General features: G+C 43.8%; 1 protein-coding gene across 1 annotated transcript in view; it reads right to left on the reverse strand.

Annotated features, from left to right (window-relative positions):
• UBE2A (ubiquitin conjugating enzyme E2 A) overlaps positions 1–17,586 on the reverse strand; it is a 147,320-nt gene that overhangs the window by 80,871 nt on the left and 48,863 nt on the right. Inside the window, exon 4 of the mRNA XM_069212310.1 lies at positions 7,015–7,104. Within this exon, the coding sequence (XP_069068411.1) occupies positions 7,015–7,104 (90 nt within the window). The remainder of the gene's footprint in view (positions 1–7,014; positions 7,105–17,586) is intronic.

Here is a 17,586-nt window from a genome sequence, read left to right on the forward strand (position 1 = left end):
CTAACAGAAGTAGAGGGCGAATCAACCGGTGTGAATACAGTCAAGGCACTTTGCACCTCTTTGGGACCCACAGGCGCTCATACAGGGAGGCAACTGACCAAAGACAGCGTGAAGGGATGCATATTACTCACACACCTGGTCTAGAGCCGCCCCGTCTCCTGGAAAGGAGGGGAGGCACCTGGCAGACTCCGACCTAGTCTCCTTAACCGAGGAATGACGGGAAGTCATATGCAGTAAAGTCAGCAACTTTAGTGACGTCGACCGCTTGGGAGACTTACCTTTGGACGACGATGGATAATGGCATCCACAAGAACGACTGCTTGAACAGCGCCATAAACTGACGCTAGTCCGAGAAGGAGACCTCCTTCAACAGGAAGGCAGAGATGACAGGGACATCCGCCAGCTAGAATTTTCATCCAATGCTCCCGTCGAGCTTTCAGCCAAAGTTGCTGGCAGGAGCTTCACTCGTCAGCATTATGGTGCTTACCCAGGCACCACATGCAAACAGAATGGGGGTCCGTAGCAGACATCTCATGTCCACATGACCTGCAGGGCTTAAACACCAAAGCCAGACCAACTGTGTTCGTATCCGCATTGCGAGCGCAGAAAAGAAGAAACTGAGGTCGGCAAGGGAGTTATATAGACTCCCTTGACATCACATCTGGTCGGCGATACAGAGTCATGTGGTGCCCTCTACCGATGCACAGATGTACTATGGAAAAAGTTTCCGGATCCAGGCTCGCGTCTGGGGAAGATTCTAAAGTAAGGAATATGCGGTTAGATAACTATCAGATAATATTTCTGCAACACAACTGCTAAAAAACAACAAGCATCTGCAATACAATTGGTCTTGCTTTTTTCAAAGTTAGAGCTCTTATCATTGAAAACGCAATTTTATTTACGGTATGGACTCCGTGGTTGGGGCACATTGTAAAGGCGCGACCATCATATGCAAACACGTGGCGTGCCCTGCTGCAATAACTGAGGTAGTTGGAATGCCTCGTGCACCACAGAAACCTGCTTGAATAGGGAGGTGTGGCACAAGGACTAGAGCAGACTTTGGAAAGGAGGACCCAGGTTTGAGTCACAGTGTCAGCTCAACATCACTTAATCTCACTGTACCTACAAAAAATGTATATGTCCTTCTGTAGTGTAGCTGGTACTCATGTAAAGCCTCCAAAGTTAAAACAAGTAAATAGACAAGCAGGCCTCCGCCATCCCGCCCACAATCGGGGACTGCTCCAGGCACACACTTTGCTCCACAAAGAGCAAATGTGACCAAGATAACAGCCTTGTTTACAGGGAAGGGAAGCCAAGCTGAGAGCAAGAATGCTCTGCAAATAAAAACTGAAGCTCCATGTAACACGAGCAGGCATTGAAGAAAAAAAGTTCCCTACAGAAGAGATACACAGGACGAATCGTACTTATACAGTAGTTGGTCTCTGCTCACAAAGAGAAAAAGGAGAAACAGGGGCATGACCAGTGCTTAATTTGTGCTTGTTGTTTCCGGTCCAGAGCGCCGGCACCTATTTTTGAGGGCCAGCGCTTATTCTTCTGCCTCAAGCATCTGCTGCGAGCAAACAACACATATGGGAAAGACGGAGGAAGAGAAAAACGAAAAAGAGTCACAATGGGAAAAAGCAGAAAGCTGCAATAGTGAGCGGAAGGGGCAGGGAGTGGCTGTAAATGGATTGAAGAAGCCCGAGATGGCTTCAGGACTACGCAGCCTCAGTACTCAGTGTTCCCAAATTTAATAGCAGCAGACAGGTGTTTAAGAGGAGGGCTTTGAGCCCCAGCACGTTTTTATTTACTAAATAAGCACTAGGCATGACTGACCACTAGCAAGAAAGTATTTCTAAATGACACTGAAACAAGCAAATGAAATGTCTTTAAGCCCACAGTAAGTATACTAAAAGTATACAAGAGGTTGTACGCTTATGCTCGTCCTAAAAAGGACTCCAGACTCTAGAGCAGAGGTCTTCAAACTGAGGGTGCCCCAAGTGATCCTGGGGGGGGGGGGGGGGGGAAGAGGGGTGCCAGACACTGGCCAAAAGAAGCATTATACAGAAAACAGTCCTTTGTTTTATTCAGAAGCATGTTATTGCATTTTTTTAAAGGTAACAGTACTTAACTGCAATGTTTAAATATGTCTGCACATATTTAAACATGGTCATCTTTATGAAATAATTGTGAAACATTCTGAGGGGGGGCCCCAATGATTTTTATTATTCAACAGGGGGGGGGGGGGGGGGGAGGAAGCGCGGCATTAAAAGGTTTGGAGACCACTGCTCTAGAGAGATGGATGTGCATTCTAGAAATACTCCCATTACTAAAAGGAACAAAAGACACTGTAGTCAAATATGTAAACAGAAGATATGAGAGCCGGAATGCATTAAGCTATAACACAAGCATTTTAAAACCGAAAGTGTAACAACAAATTCTTTCATTGGAAGGAAATTATTTAAATGACCTTTGATTCTACAGATATAAGCTACAGACTCTAGGTTGTTAAGCACCCACTGCCTTGAGGGGCATTAGGACCAGGCTTATGTAAAATGTGGCTCAAGTATTCTTTCTCCGTTTAGTCTGGGTAGAGGCTGTTCCAGCAACAGTTATTACTATATGCAATACGTGTCTTATGAATTTTGTCTCTTTTTCTTTTGGGTAGAGGAAGACTCCAGCATGTTATCCCACTGCTCTGGAGCCCAATAATAATACAATGATGTACAATACACTAAGGGCCACGTCGCCCCTACTTTTCAGCTATCTGGTTGTCCAAGCACAGAACGATTAAGTGGCAGGGCCACGTCGCCTCTACTTTTCAGCTATCTGGTTGTCCAAGCACAGAACGATTAAGTGGCAGTTTCTACAAAGGAAGATACAGATTTGACAGTTTCAAAAAAGGACTGGCAGGCACCCAGCTCCACACCACTAGGAGACCACCAAAAGCTTCTCCTACTGTCTCTACTCAGTTCCACACTGAGGATAAACAGTAGGATTCACTTCAAACTGATGCTCCTTCTTTATCTTTCGTTAAACCTTCCACTGGCTCTAGTACGGAAGTGTTTTCTTTACATTCTACTGCTTTTTGTGATGATTTTAGTTATGTACTTCATGTTCCAGTTTTTGATTGTCAAAGACCCATTACTTATCTGCATAACTTCACTAATCACAGCCGCTCAGCTTTTGCTTGCTTGAAGACGACACCGTGGTGCAAGCTGCTTTCATTATGTTGCTCTTCTTTCCAAGTTGTGGAGGTCCACCCGGCATGTCTGGGTGATGGGCATCTATTGGGTGCACTTGTGTTGTAGTCATTGTCAGAAATTCAAAACAGATACCAATTTGGAAGGTGGAAATAAAATGTGGATTTGACATGGGTAAGTGGTATTGATAAATTAGCATGGTGTCTTACCTTTGTCAGATGAACTAGCAATGTGTCAGCTGTCGGACGTGTTCAGGATCCATTGGACTGGTAGCAGTCTTGGATAATTTGCCTGGCTTTTTCCAGGTTTCCTTTTACCCACATTCGTGCAAATTCTTTGACTCCGCTCTGCCTTTTCGTTTCCACACACCTATTTACTTGATGATTCTTTGAAGAACCACCATATTTTCAATTATTTCTGCATAGCTTTTCTCCGCCCCATAATGAAGAACATGTCTACAAATATTTTTCTTCAAAGTACCTCTTTTTTCTGTACTTTCACAGGCTACACTTTCCATTTTATCCTTTGTGTTTTTGCGGATAACATCACATGAATATATCTTAAGCCCAAATGTGTCTACATCCAAACCCTGCTGCACACAGTACAGACTGCATGCAGGACCTGGACTTCGCACAGGACCTGCACTCATCCACCCATGCTTCCTACAGCTTCCTTCTCCTTGGAAGGATAATGTGGCCCATAGTCAAGTTTTGCATTTGCCACCAGTGCATTTAATGCTGCAGTTCACACCCTTTGGCTAAGCCCTAAATCCAACCTCTGTTGTGCATGTCCTTCAGAAGTTGAACACAGACCTGTGCCTTTGACAACCTCTCACTATGACCACAGGCAAGGCTCTGCACATACCTCCATTGCAAATGGACCACGGTTGCATGCAGCAAATGCAGGTTTATCTACAGCAGGCTGGGCACTGGGTCATGCTGGAATCCCTCTGCCCAACCCCCACTGCACACAGTCGGAGGCAGGGCGTAGAGGGAGCCCAGTGCTTGCAGGGTGTTGGACACTGGGCCTGGCTATAGAGGATTTAGATTACAAAGATACATTAATACCCATATGCAGAAAATATATAACAGATAACTATGTAATTTGGCTCCATTCCGCTGTCAAGGGGTTCTGGTTACATCATAAACCACAAGTATAACACGAGTATTCTGATCTACTTTACTGTAGGGCAGACCATGGATTGCAGTGTGTAAGATATGTCCTTTAAAAGAAAACGATCTCGAAGTAAGACTGCATAAGTCTTTCCATTTTATAGCTTTACATAAACAGTGGCATTTATGAGTTTGTAAATAGTGCTTCAAAAACGGAACTTCATTTTCAGAAAGTTATAAAATGTGCTTAGACTTTCATATTTATTTCGCTTTCAAATGGTCTTCATAAATATTAATTAACAATCTCAAAGGACTCAACACTGAATTATAGGATGCTGTTCATGAATCTAGTCTATAAAAGGCACTCATAGCAGCAGCACAGTTCTAACTTGACCAATATTAGATCAAGGACTATTCACATTAAGCTAGCAATAGGGCACATAGTAGCATAGCTACAACTGTGTGTAATTCACCATATCTGCTGCACAAAAACGCAAGGAAGTCTAAACTAACCCTTGAACAGTCCCATACCACCTAACGTCTCACTTTCTCCATTCCTAAGAAAAGTTGTGACACTGGTGATCTAGAAATGGTGTACAGCCAACTACCAGGCATTACTCACTGGATATACCAAGGTAAAATAGGAGGAGAGAAAGAACAGCTTTAATATCTCCTGTTATCTTATCCGATAAGGACTCAAAAAATAGTACATAAGGGGACAACCACTTTTGATACTGGTATGTGTGTTTGATGCAGCACGCTCAGCAACAAATGAAATAGCTTTCTTTTCTTACACAGGCATGCAAGGCTTGGAGATGTCTTTGAATCACAAGGGTCGAAGTCTCGTGACCAGAGGGACATGCATGAGCCTAACAGGTTGTGAAACCTTTTGTTCAAAGTTGGTCATGGCACAGTGCCTATTAACTTGTACTCACCATAACTGTAGCATTCCTGGGCGAGTGTTGAGGCACACAGAGAACCCAAAGGTAGTTATGGAGAAGGTGCTTAAATTCACTACCCATGTCTCTGGCCACGCGGTTTGTAAATCTTTTAAACGGGTTATTGGTTCAGCACACTGTGTGTTCTCACATTTGAATGGGGTGGATGGCATATTAAAAAGTTCCTAAAACCTATCAGAACAAAAATATAGATTTACAATAGTCTTTTCCAGACAAAAATGGAACAACCAAAATCATGCTAGCATGTTTAATTCAAATTCTTTTTTTTTTACTGCACAACGGACCTGGTAAATTATTCAGACGTTTGGCTAATTCATGTTCCAAGCTTGTTCCAGGTTGACCCTCTAATTGTGTTCGGCCTTTCTAGTAGATCCTCTCTTACTTCAAGACTACCTTGATTTCTAGACCAATCCTTGCTTCTCTTCAGGGGAGACTAAATTACAGAAGACACACAACTATTCATTTTCCTCAAGGCTGGTGGAGTCTATGAAGCTGGTTTCCCCAGTGGGATGATTATGGTGGGCTCTGGATAGCACACAGATTTTATTTGGATGTAACTTAGTGAGTGGAAGGCCTCTGGAAGCATCTGCTGGAGACTGACTCCAGTCCTCTTTGCCCAAGAACATATAGGTCTTCCATACTCCCTGTTTAATTTACACTTCTTAAAGGTTTGTGAAGAGAATCAATAGTTTTTTCTGTGCCCACAACGCGTAAAAAGCCAAACCACATTCTTTGTAGTCTTAGAACCATTTTGCACCAAAAAACCTTAGCACACCAGACACTTATGGGCAACATCTGAAATACGTTTTCAGAATTCAACCCCAGTTACACCTTTGGAGTCATTCATGTACAACCGGGGGTCTCATAAAACCATATCAAAGATTGTACTTCTGAAAATCTTCCATGTCTGGTCATGGAAAAGTGCCACAGCTGTCGTCCACATTTCGGTCTCAACATTTAGCAGAGGACGCCTCAGTATTGGTGCTTAGAGGGCTTCAGAGTATGTTATCACAATTCAATCCAGTATCATCCACAGCCAAAACCAAACTTCCCAAAAGGTAAGCTGTAATATTCCTGACCTAATCCAGTGCGTCAGCAGTACATAAATGCAAATCTGCAAACAGATGGGCAATGCAAACACAGGTTTACAATGAATGAAGACGCATGACAAGCCTCAAGAAATGGATGAAAATATGCAAAACATTATTAAAATATTCCTCAATGAGGAATAATCTATTTGACAGCCCATTTTAAAAATCCAAAACTAGGTAATGGTATCCGGCGAAGATGTTTCCGGTGAAGATGTTGTGGACATCTTTCAAATGTAATTCACTGTAACATTCCTTAAGAAAACACCAGTGGATGCCTTAATTCTGATGAAGTGCTTCAAGGCCGACCGACCAAGGAGGGAACAGGGAGCTGTTTGTTAATATGGTAACCAAAGAGAGCAGAAGCCTCCCCACTCTCTACACAAGTACATAAAAGTTGGCACACATGGAAGGGTGAGTATATTGGAAAAAGATAACATTTTAAAAATAATCATCTTTGTTGCCCATTTACTAGGCTGGTGCAGTAAAATCACACAAAGAAAACACTGGAAAAAAAAAAAAAAAAAATCAAGAACATTCATGGTTTATCCACATTTACAGTTGTATTTGACACCATCTGCTACCTGTCAATACATTTCATATAAATGTTGGACAATTGATCACAAAACACAGATATAACATGCTTACTTACCATTTGGATGAAACATTTTAGAGACAAATCTAACTGTTGGTGGCTTATTTGGATATTCTTCTGTAAATTCAATTGTGAGTTTGAACGTTCCTAGAATGAAAGATAGGAGCATTTTCACATTTAATAATAAAGTATGCATTTGTCTAATCCAGTAACAACTTTAGTTGATTAGAAATTACATTGTGCATCTCAACTAAAATGTTACACACTACCTCTAGGCCATATGGAACGTTCTAATAAGTCTGTTCCTTTGCTATTTAAAAAGCCTTAATGTTCTATATTGTTGCTATGATAGATATTGAACAAGCTTACAGAACCCAAATAAAGCCTAAAGAAACCTGAAAGAAGATAAAATGTTATAAGACTAGCCTGGTAATCTGCTATCCAATCCCGTTCCTTTGTAGTCTCAGAACAAGCAAAAAATGACACCTAAATGACATTAGTGATTGCTTTAAAAATGTTTTAATGAAAGTAATTTTACAGAGCACACAAATACCATCAGGCATCCTGGAGCTGATGGCTCTGGAATGAGGAGATCTATAGCTGGAATAGCCAGGTTATGATCCGTTTGCTGGAAAGCACGTATTTAGGGATCATTTTGTGTATAATGTGTATTGTTTAATTTGACTGCAGTATCTCATAATAATAAAATTATATTGAGGACAATATCATTTATTTCAGTTCCCATCAGAACTATAATAAGTAATAATCAGTGATAAGGGGATTAATTTGACAGACCACTTATCTATTCATTTAAGTAACACAACAGTGATTAGGGATCAGTTTGATGTCCAGAGGCAGCTTGTTTCACAGTCTGATAGTACAATGGGAGAATTATCTGCCTCCTTGGGTTTTATGACGAATGGTACTAACGCCAGGAAGGCAAAGCACAAGGAATGGACAGGAAGATACAGCAAGAACCTTCACCCTAAATAAGATGTACCAGCCTTATTAAGAGCCTGATGATTAGCTCAGAGGACATTAAACTCATTTTTTTTTTCTGCACGAGCAACCAGTGTGGGGAAACAAAAGCGAATCAGAGCTTGGATAACAGTTTTCTAATGAGAAAATCAGAAGAGGGAGGATCTTTCAGAGAGTAAGGCGAATGTAGAAGCAGGTAGCTGCCACTCAAGAGATCAAAAAGAATGCACAGATTTAAAGCTTACCTCACTGGGTCAGGGAGAGGACCTAATTTGGGCGGCCAGCAACTAGGGGCCAAGGAGGAAGGTTTTCCTAAAAGGAGTACTTGTGTGTTGTTTCCATTAGGTTTGAGAAAATTGTGGTGCATCCAGTTGATTATTTTGGTCATACATTGACAGATTCTAAAATTGGGATATGATTTTTAGCTATAGGTACTATAGTTTGGATATCAACTGCATAAGAAGTAACGCTGAACCCAAAGGATCAATCCAATCTTGCCAACGGGGCCACAAAGATGTTAAGCAGCATGGGGGTCAGTGAGGACCCCTGGGCAACCCCACACTGCATGGAATATTCATTGGATTAGAAATGGGGTGGGGGGCAAAACACTGATTGGCTGTGGTGACTGAGAAAGGACCAGATCCATTTAGGAACAGTTTCTTTATTTTCAGTCTGGAAAGCAACACGGTGTGAGACAATGTCGAAGGGAGGGGATACGTCCAGGAGAAGGATCAGAGCAGCCTATCCTCCCTGGTCCATAATGGGTCAAAAACCTCTATCAGAGTGTATTTTGTGTTCTAGTCTAGTCTACACTCACACTTAGGGGTATCTAAAATCAGGCAACTTTCCACATAAGCAGGCCACTAGATATTAACTGTTTATTTGCAGAAACCTGGAGGTAACAGGGATATAGGCATAATATTTAGAAGCACAGTGGGATCTAGGTTGCGTTTTTTTATTTTTTTATAATGAGGAGAGATCATCACTTTTTTCCAGAGCAAGAGGACCGTGGTGGAGCATAGGGACTTATTGCGATGGTCATCAAGATTGAGGCGACAGTACTGAAAGCAAGGTGCAAAATTCTGAGAGAGAATGGGTCGGTGGGTGAACCAGATTTCGAATGAGTAAGGGTAATGATAACCTATTCTTCTGAGAGAGGGGAAAAGATAGTAAGTGAAGGGTAATTTGCATCCGAGTCAAACTGTCTAATAGGGAAGCAGCACTACGTTCAGAACTAGTATAGTTTTCATAAACAGTCATGATCTGTTCTTTGAGAAATTGGTGGGACTGTAACATGCATTGGGGGACAATGGTAGAATTCACGTTTTCAAGACTGATGAGGCTATGTACACAAGAGAAAAGATCTGGTAGGATTATGAGAATTGTTTATTTTGGAGGAGTAGAATTCAGGTTTAGCTATTCTAATACGTGTTTTCTAGTTCTCCATAGCTTTTCTATACTCACTTTTGACCTGTGGACAGTAGGATTTCCTCCAGGCTTGTTCAAAGTTTATGCAGACTCATTTGGCTTTATGTAAGTTATCACAATACCAAGGACCAGGAGAATGGCAGCATTTACTCGCAGATGTGTGAATTAGAGCAATAGCGAGGAGTGCTGAGAAAAGCCAAAGGTTATAGAGTTCACTGCATGCTAAACAAAGGGGGGGGGAGAAGGAGGGTTAAAGGGGAGGGTCTATCCTCCTTGAAGCTTCAGTAAACGTATTTAGTGACCCAACCCAGAGGGGAAAAACTTCCACAGAAAAAAAGTTTTTTTGTTAGAAAAACCCTCAACCACCAGGGTTACCCCTTGGTGGCATGCTAAACATTGGACATTTTAACCGTGACCTTCCTTTACAAGCCTTGCAGAGTGATTTAATAAATGTCTTCTCTACACTAAGAGGTGCATTCCAGAGATTCTTTTCACTGTGTGTATTTCAGCTCTGTCAGCAGTAGAGCAAAAACAACCATGTACTAGGGACTTATAAGGGGCACCAGTATGCCAATTGTGGGGTGTATAAAGTCCTAGGCAAGCAAATTTAGAGGGAGCGCGCACAATCACTGGGGTCCTGTTTAGCAGGTTCCCAGTGAAGACAGTGTAAGCATACGGATAGGCAAGAAGTAGGGGTAACCATGCCAAAAAAGGGTACCTTCCTACACTAGTCAAGAGCTAATATCTGTTGCCAGAAAAATATCCCAATACCGAAAATTAAGTGCTGGTGATCACTAGTAGCAAACACTGCCACAAAAGACGCCATCTTGAAATCTACAGCATTCCAACCTGCTGGGGGGGGGGGGGGGGGGGTAGTAGAGTAGCTTTGCTTCCATTAAGGATGATACATGTTTCCAGATGGTCGCAATTACAGTCACAGGGCCATGAAACTAGGCACTGGGTCGTGAAAGGATACATTATTGAGGAGGGTCACCTTCGTAAGGGTGCGAACTAGGGATGCAGTCCTGGCAGCAGGATGCCTTTGTATAAGGTTTGTTGTGTGTCAATTCTATTTGGGTTGCATGTCTTGTTGAAACGTCCATCGATTTTCCAAGTGTATCGTCTGCTCACTGAACACAATTGGAGAATGATCTAATCACAATTATGGTTGCATCATTTGGTTTGTAGTTTCAACATTGAGTGTGAAAATAAAGTCAAGTGTTTGACCTGCTAAATATGTCATATTGAATGAAGTCAAACAGGAGAACGTGAAACATTCCAAGAATTAGAAATCATAAGACAGTAGAAGCCCAGTGGTCTTTGATGCATCTTTAATTACTAGGGCAAGGTCAAATAAGGTGGTCACAGTAAGACAACACTTTAATGGATATAGCCAGATTGCTGCCTTAAGATGGTTCAGCACCATTAGTGATGGCCACCACTTGTATCTCAGGTGAGGTTCAATACACAGTGTTACTGAACCCCCCCCCACCCCCCCAAAAAAAGGCTGCTTCTGTACTAGACAGTTGATGACGTGCATAGGAAAAGGGCACACCACCAGTCATGGGGGCCTGCACTAGCTTCTCACTAAATGTGGAGGACAAAAGGGAAACCTAATCATGGTGTGAGCACCTTTGGGATGGAGGAGTGGGACAATGAACGATGGGCCAAAAAAACACAGCAGTGAACCTGAAGGGCCAATACGGTGCTAGATATTGTGTAGGGTGAATTATAAGAGGTGAGAAAAAGTGGTTGTCAATCAGACTAGTGAATCAGTGACGTGAGGTCCAGGTTATGCTGAGCGGGTGCTGTGGGGGGCAGTGAATGGGGAAACCTAAGTCCAGACGGTGAAGGAGCTAGTAGTGACCACAAAGAGGAATTGCCAGGGTACAGCAGGGTGCGCCTGGGTTGTTCAGGAAATAGAACTAGTATCTAGAGTCTGCTGTAGGGCTCAGAGCAATGGTGTCCAGACAAAGAACTTGGTGCAGAGTTGCTCAAGAGCAATCTAATAGCATTTTACATGGGGTAGGGGGCGGCAGAAACGACTGGTGCACTTGAAAAACAAGCTTCTATGAAGACAGAAAAAAGTGATCATATGGGCAGAATTTAGGCAAGAAGGACTATGGCAAACAGACCCTATCTGTAGATGGTATAATGAGGTAGAGGTGGCGGGGATTCATTCAAGGTAGTTGATGTGGAGGAAAAGTCGACCACAGTCATCAAGGGTCCTCCACATTTTCAGACAGGGTCTAAGGAGACAAGACCGGCAGCATCAAGGCAGCAGTGCAGCAAGAAACATGCAGGTAATGGTACCTGCCTTTTGTAGATGCAAAAATGTTGGCCAGAGGCAGGAATGAAATGGAATGCTTTTCCCTGTACTCTAAGGTGCTAGTTCTTAATAGAACAATCTGCATGGGGGTCATTGCCATATACAATATTTCAACAGCAATCTCTTGAATGTGGTAATGTCTTTCGAATTTGAAAAGCCCATAGAGTGAGCACATAATGTACATACAAACGGAAGCATAGTGCAACCTCATCAGGAATAGAATAAGAGTATTTGGATGCTTAAACCAAAGAAGGCACACCAGATCTTAGCTCTACTAACGGGTATCAAAGCACAAAAGCTTGGCTGTGGGTTCAGTGCCGCCAACAACGGCAACAAGGTGATAAATGGAATGCTTGAATTAATCTCCACTATGCACTTGTCTGGGGGTTGCCTCTAGTCCCTCATGGAGGGGACCTCAATGGGCAGTTTGTGATGGATTGTTCCCATGAGGACAGGGTCCGTACTGATCTGCATAAGGTAGGCATTTATCTAGCGTGGCATTGTGGGTGGAAAACAATTGAATGTGGCCCTGAGTGACTTATAGCGCCTGAGATTAATTCAAGCATTCAATTCATCACCTTGTTGTTGCAGCCTTCAACAAATGAGCACAAACAAGCATATCCAATATATGGTGCTTCACAACAACTCATGATGACTAGGGGCCCATCTCAGCCACCACTCAGGTCTGGGATGAGGAGCAGAAACCCAATGCTGAAGCATGTTACATCTGTGAGTGAGTGTTTCGCGCCCTTTTAGATAACAGACTCCACAGATTAGTGTCTTGTGTGTGTGTTTGATGAAACTCTTGGCTCCTGAACGACGGGATGATGCAAGTGTTAGAACGTGGTGAAGTGAATGCAAGTTTAGAATGTTGAGTTTGCAGTTACACGCAAACGAATACAGACACGTAATACATAGCTCTGTATGTGGTGTATTCATTGGCAAGTACCCACGCTGGGGAGGACGCAACAACTAGCGATGAGATAAGGAATAAGTAACCCAAAGTTAGACAGTGCTCTCCCAGAGAGTTTACTGTGCTGGCTGTCAAAAGTGCAAAAGGAAAGTCAGAAAACACAATTCGGATACACAACAAGGTCATCTGCTTACCAGAACTGATTAAAGAGTCATCATGCAGCTGCTGAAGGTGACTAAGGGAAGTGCCTGGGGTTTGTGCTTACGGAGCCGTCCATACCTGCAGCAAGGAGAGACCCAGCAGAAGGCTGTTCTGCCAATGGAGACCATAAAAGATGACAGCAAGGCCAGCATTTCACAGGATCATGATGGGGGTATGAATGGAATAGATTCTGATTTCTGGCAGATGGAGTTGGAGAGAGGTCTGGTCGCAGTGTCAGCCCCAACAAGCACGGCAGAGGAATCAACATAATTTTCAAGGAAACCATCCAATGCTCCGCCATGAACAACGACCAAACACCTGTCATGGAGCACCTTAATTTCCTACTATACATACAAGACAACCATAAGTGGTACCCTCGCATACACACCACCAGGACCCCAACCAGCTTTCTGCAACAAAACTGGCCACATCATCGCCCCCCTTGCCATCGACTCCCTTCACTACATGCTGCTCGGCGACCTCAACTTCTACATAGAGGACCCCAAGGACACCAACTCCATATCCCTACTGGAGAACCTAAACAACATCGGACTAACCCAACTAATCTCCAAACCCACCCTTGACATTTTCTCCTCCAGCGACAGAATCAAATTCACCCACACCACACAACTCTCCTGGGCTGACCACACAATCGCCAACTTCACCATCTCCAAAACCCAGCACACCATCACCAAGCACCGAAGTGCCACACACCACAGCTGGGGAAAAGTAACTGAAAGCCAATGGATGCAGGCTCTCGGCACCACACCACCTGATACATCAACCAACCTCGACCAGACCATCCACAACTTCTCCGCCTGGATATGCAAATGCACCAACCAAGTTGCCCATCTGAAACCAGTAAAAGCCAACAGAACATCAAAACAATCCATCTGGTACACCCCAGAGCTCAGAACCACCAAGCATAACTATCTTCTACTCAAGAAGCAATGGCGCTTGTCCAAGGACCACTCCGACATAGCCCCACACAAAACAGCACTCAACGACTACCACCAGCATTTCAAGGAAACCAAAAGAACAGCCATCTCAGACCTCAATCAACGTCGCAGCCAACCATACCAAGGAACTATTCAACACCACCAAGGAATTCTCCAACCTGACTCCCACAGAAAACACAGTACACCCCTCCAAACAACTCTGTGACTCACTATCCGACTACTCCCACAATAAGATTGACAATATCTACAACAACTTTAACCCTCAACCCACTTTGTTTAGACCCTGACAAGCTCATCCAACCAGCAAACTCCAGCCATGCCATAACCACCTGGTTCTCACTCAGCGTCCAGACTACTGCTATAATCATGTCCTCCATCCACTCCGGTGCACCCACTGTCCCCTGCCCCCACCATCTCTTCAACCTCGGATCCAACATAATCAGCACTGAACTACCCAACCTCCTTAATCTGTCCATCTCCACAAGATCTTTCCCAGACAGATGGAAACACCCAGAAAGCAGACTCCCTCCTAAAGAAGCCCTCAGCCGACCCAAGCGACCTAAAAAACTACCGCCCTATCTCCCTGCTCACATACCCACCCAAAGCACTCGAGAAGGCCATCAACCGACAGCTCACCGACTACCTAGAATGGAACCACCTACTCAACGCATCACAATCAGGTTTCTGGGCCAAACATAGGACCAAGACTGTACTCATCGCTGCAAAAGAATCCTCTTCAACCAAAGACAACAGTAGCTCTTCATCCTCCTCAGCCTGTCTGCAGCATTCAACACCATCGCTCACCACATCCTCATCAATAGACTCCACAACACTGGCATTCAACAACACGCCCTTAAGAGGATCATTTAATTCCTCTCCAGGCGCACCCAGAGCATCTGCCTACCTCCGTTCTCCTCCATTCCCAAGATCATCATATGTGGTGTGTCACAAGGATCATTGCTCAGCCCTGACCTCCATGGGGACATCATCAGAGCCCACAAACCTACCATCTTCTCCTACGCCCATGACACCTAGCTCGTCCTCTCGCTCACCAAAGACGCCTCTATCACCAAAACCAACTTCCGCAATGCCATGACCGACTTAGCCAACTGGATGAGAGACAGCTGCCTCAAACTGAACTCAGGCAAAACAGAGGTACTGATCATGGGAAAGAAGACATCTGTCTGGGACCACAGCTAGTGGCCTAAAAATAAAAATCAGACCCACTTCATACTGACTGACAACTCTAGCATAATCCTCAGCATAATCTTGGACAGCCAACCAACCATGAAACAAGAAGTCAATGCAGTCACCTCCTACTGTTTCCACACCCTCTGCATGCTCTGCAAGATCTTCAGGTGGATCCCATTAAACACCAGAAAGATCGTCGCACAAGCCCTTGTCACCAGCCACCTCGACTACGGCAACACACTATACACCGGTATCCCCTTGCAGCTCCTCCGAAGACTCCAGACAATTGAGAGCGCAGCAGCCAAACTCATCCTGGGCTTAAGCGCACTCACATTACTCCTCACCTCAGGAAACTCCACTGGCTCCATGCCCAGAAAAGATGTCAGTTCAAGCCACTTATAACCGCCTACCAAGCACTCCACAAACTGGGACCTTCCTACATAAACCTCCGCCTGAACTTCTATCTTCCCTCCAGACATCTGTGCTCCTCTCCACCACTCGCCCTCGCACATTTCCCCCACATTCATTGCACCTACAGCAGGGGCCGCGCTTTCTCCTTTACCACCGCCAAAGCTGCAACTCAAGACCTGACTTTTCGACACAGATGCAGCCTCCTCAGGCCCAGATACCCCTAAGGGTGATAGTGTTGCGCTTTAATAATGATTAATTGATGAGTTTCTCCCATAGTGGTAGTGCCCAAATAGGAAAGTGAAGGAGGCATCTGCGTGGGTACACTTCAAGCGAACAGGGCAATTGAAAGAACGACATCCAGGTCTGCACACTGCAGACATAATTCTACTGAATGGTGTGAAAGTCTTCTCACCTTTATTTAAATAAAGGATATCATCAGTTGGAACTCAAGGAAAACTGCAGGTACTTTATAACTAAGTTACAACTTTTTCTATACATATTAGTCTGTTTTGATACAAAAGACCAAGTTTCGATAAGTCATCATCAGCAGAGATTTTTTCAAGAGGTCATTAGACGTATCATACAACCTACTGTAAATGCTTTCAACTATAGCAATGATATATTAGTTTTAGGAACTACACAAAAGAAATATAACAATGCTCAAAGGCAAGTGTCGTTTACTTAGTGACAAAGCTTTAACACTAAAGGCTGAGAAATGTGAATTAATTAAAACAAAGCTAAAGTTCTTTGGCCAATCCCCCACAACATGTTTCCAAGTTACGTTCATTCCTTGGCATAGCAAGTTACTTTTACAGATATATGCAAGCCTCTGCCACTGGAAGGGGAGAACACGAGTAGCAGGTAAGCATTCCTCTCCTACGGAAGCCTGTGGGTGCACTTGCTGCATTTCTTTCGTTAACAGGAGCGCGACAGCAAGGCAGACGTGTGGATTATTTAATGCATTGCTACTCATGAAAGCACCAGCCATGCTGCTAGACGACACTGCTGTTTGTTTTTTTAAGATATATTAGTGATTCTGAAAGCGAGGTAGCACAGCTCTTCTAATCACTAATATATTTAAATAATATTTAAAAAGCCACAAAACAGCAGCAGCACCGTCTAGAAGCATGAAAGGCGCTTTTATAACTGGCGCTTTTGTGAGCAAGAACACTTTCAACAAACCACACAATCTGTCACTGCGAGGCAGTTTGTGTGGCTTTTTAAAAATCATTCCTGCTCACGAAAGCGTTGTTACGCTTCTAGATGGTGCTTCTGTTGTGTGGCCTTTTAAATATAATAGTGATTATTAATAGCAATGTAGCGCAGCTTTCATAATCACTAATATATTTAAAAAGCCACAAAACAGCAGCGCCGTCTAGAAGCATGACTGGTGCTTTGATGATTAGGAATACTTTATAAAGGAATGCAGTAAGTGCAGGAGCCACTTGCTGCTGAACTTATTCTGCAAATTGTTTGGCACTTGGAGCACAATAAGCAACTCAAGTCCGAGGTTCTTCCAACCATGCCATGCAGGAAGGACAAGGCTGGACTGGCGGTACCAGGCATTGGGCATTTCCAGCAGCTGGAAGGGTGGGCTCTTTTTATTACTGGGGGTGGGCGGAGGTTATGGGCAAGGGTGGGTTTGTAGCAGTGCATCAGTGTTAAAAGCACAGCAGAGGTCCTTGAATATCAAACCGTTTCCAGGCAACAATAAAAGTGCTAATATAACTCTGGTGATTAATGTACCTGCTGGCGAGAGATCTGTTTTTTGTCATATGGCAGTTTTGACTCCGCTTAGGCAGCACAGAGGGTTAATATGCCTCCAGCAAAGACCGTGTACAATGGATATCACGACAGCATTTTATGTGCACAGCTCAAGTGGGATACTTTTGTCACAGAACTCCTTGTTACTGTGCAGTTCATATGTTGCCATTAAAGCCACAGAAGAAAGATATGAACCCAGGCCAAATGCATCCTGCTTCCCCTCCCTCACCTGTCAGCCACTAGTCTGCAGAGAAACTGAACGCGCCCACTCTCCTCCAAGGAGAATTCAGCCCCCACCCCCACAGCCCCACCCACCCAGTCTTTGATTATCCTAATGTTGCTAAAAAGGGTTTGTTTTGGTGGAAATAAATTGATATTAGTAAAGTCAACCCTAAATTGTGTGTATCTAATTTGCAAACCTACCTTAAGACCCCTCACTTGGTGCTGTATGTGTG

The sequence above is a fragment of the Pleurodeles waltl genome, chromosome 2_1 (genome assembly GCF_031143425.1).
Source record: "Pleurodeles waltl isolate 20211129_DDA chromosome 2_1, aPleWal1.hap1.20221129, whole genome shotgun sequence".
NCBI classification, from domain to species: domain Eukaryota; kingdom Metazoa; phylum Chordata; class Amphibia; order Caudata; family Salamandridae; genus Pleurodeles; species Pleurodeles waltl.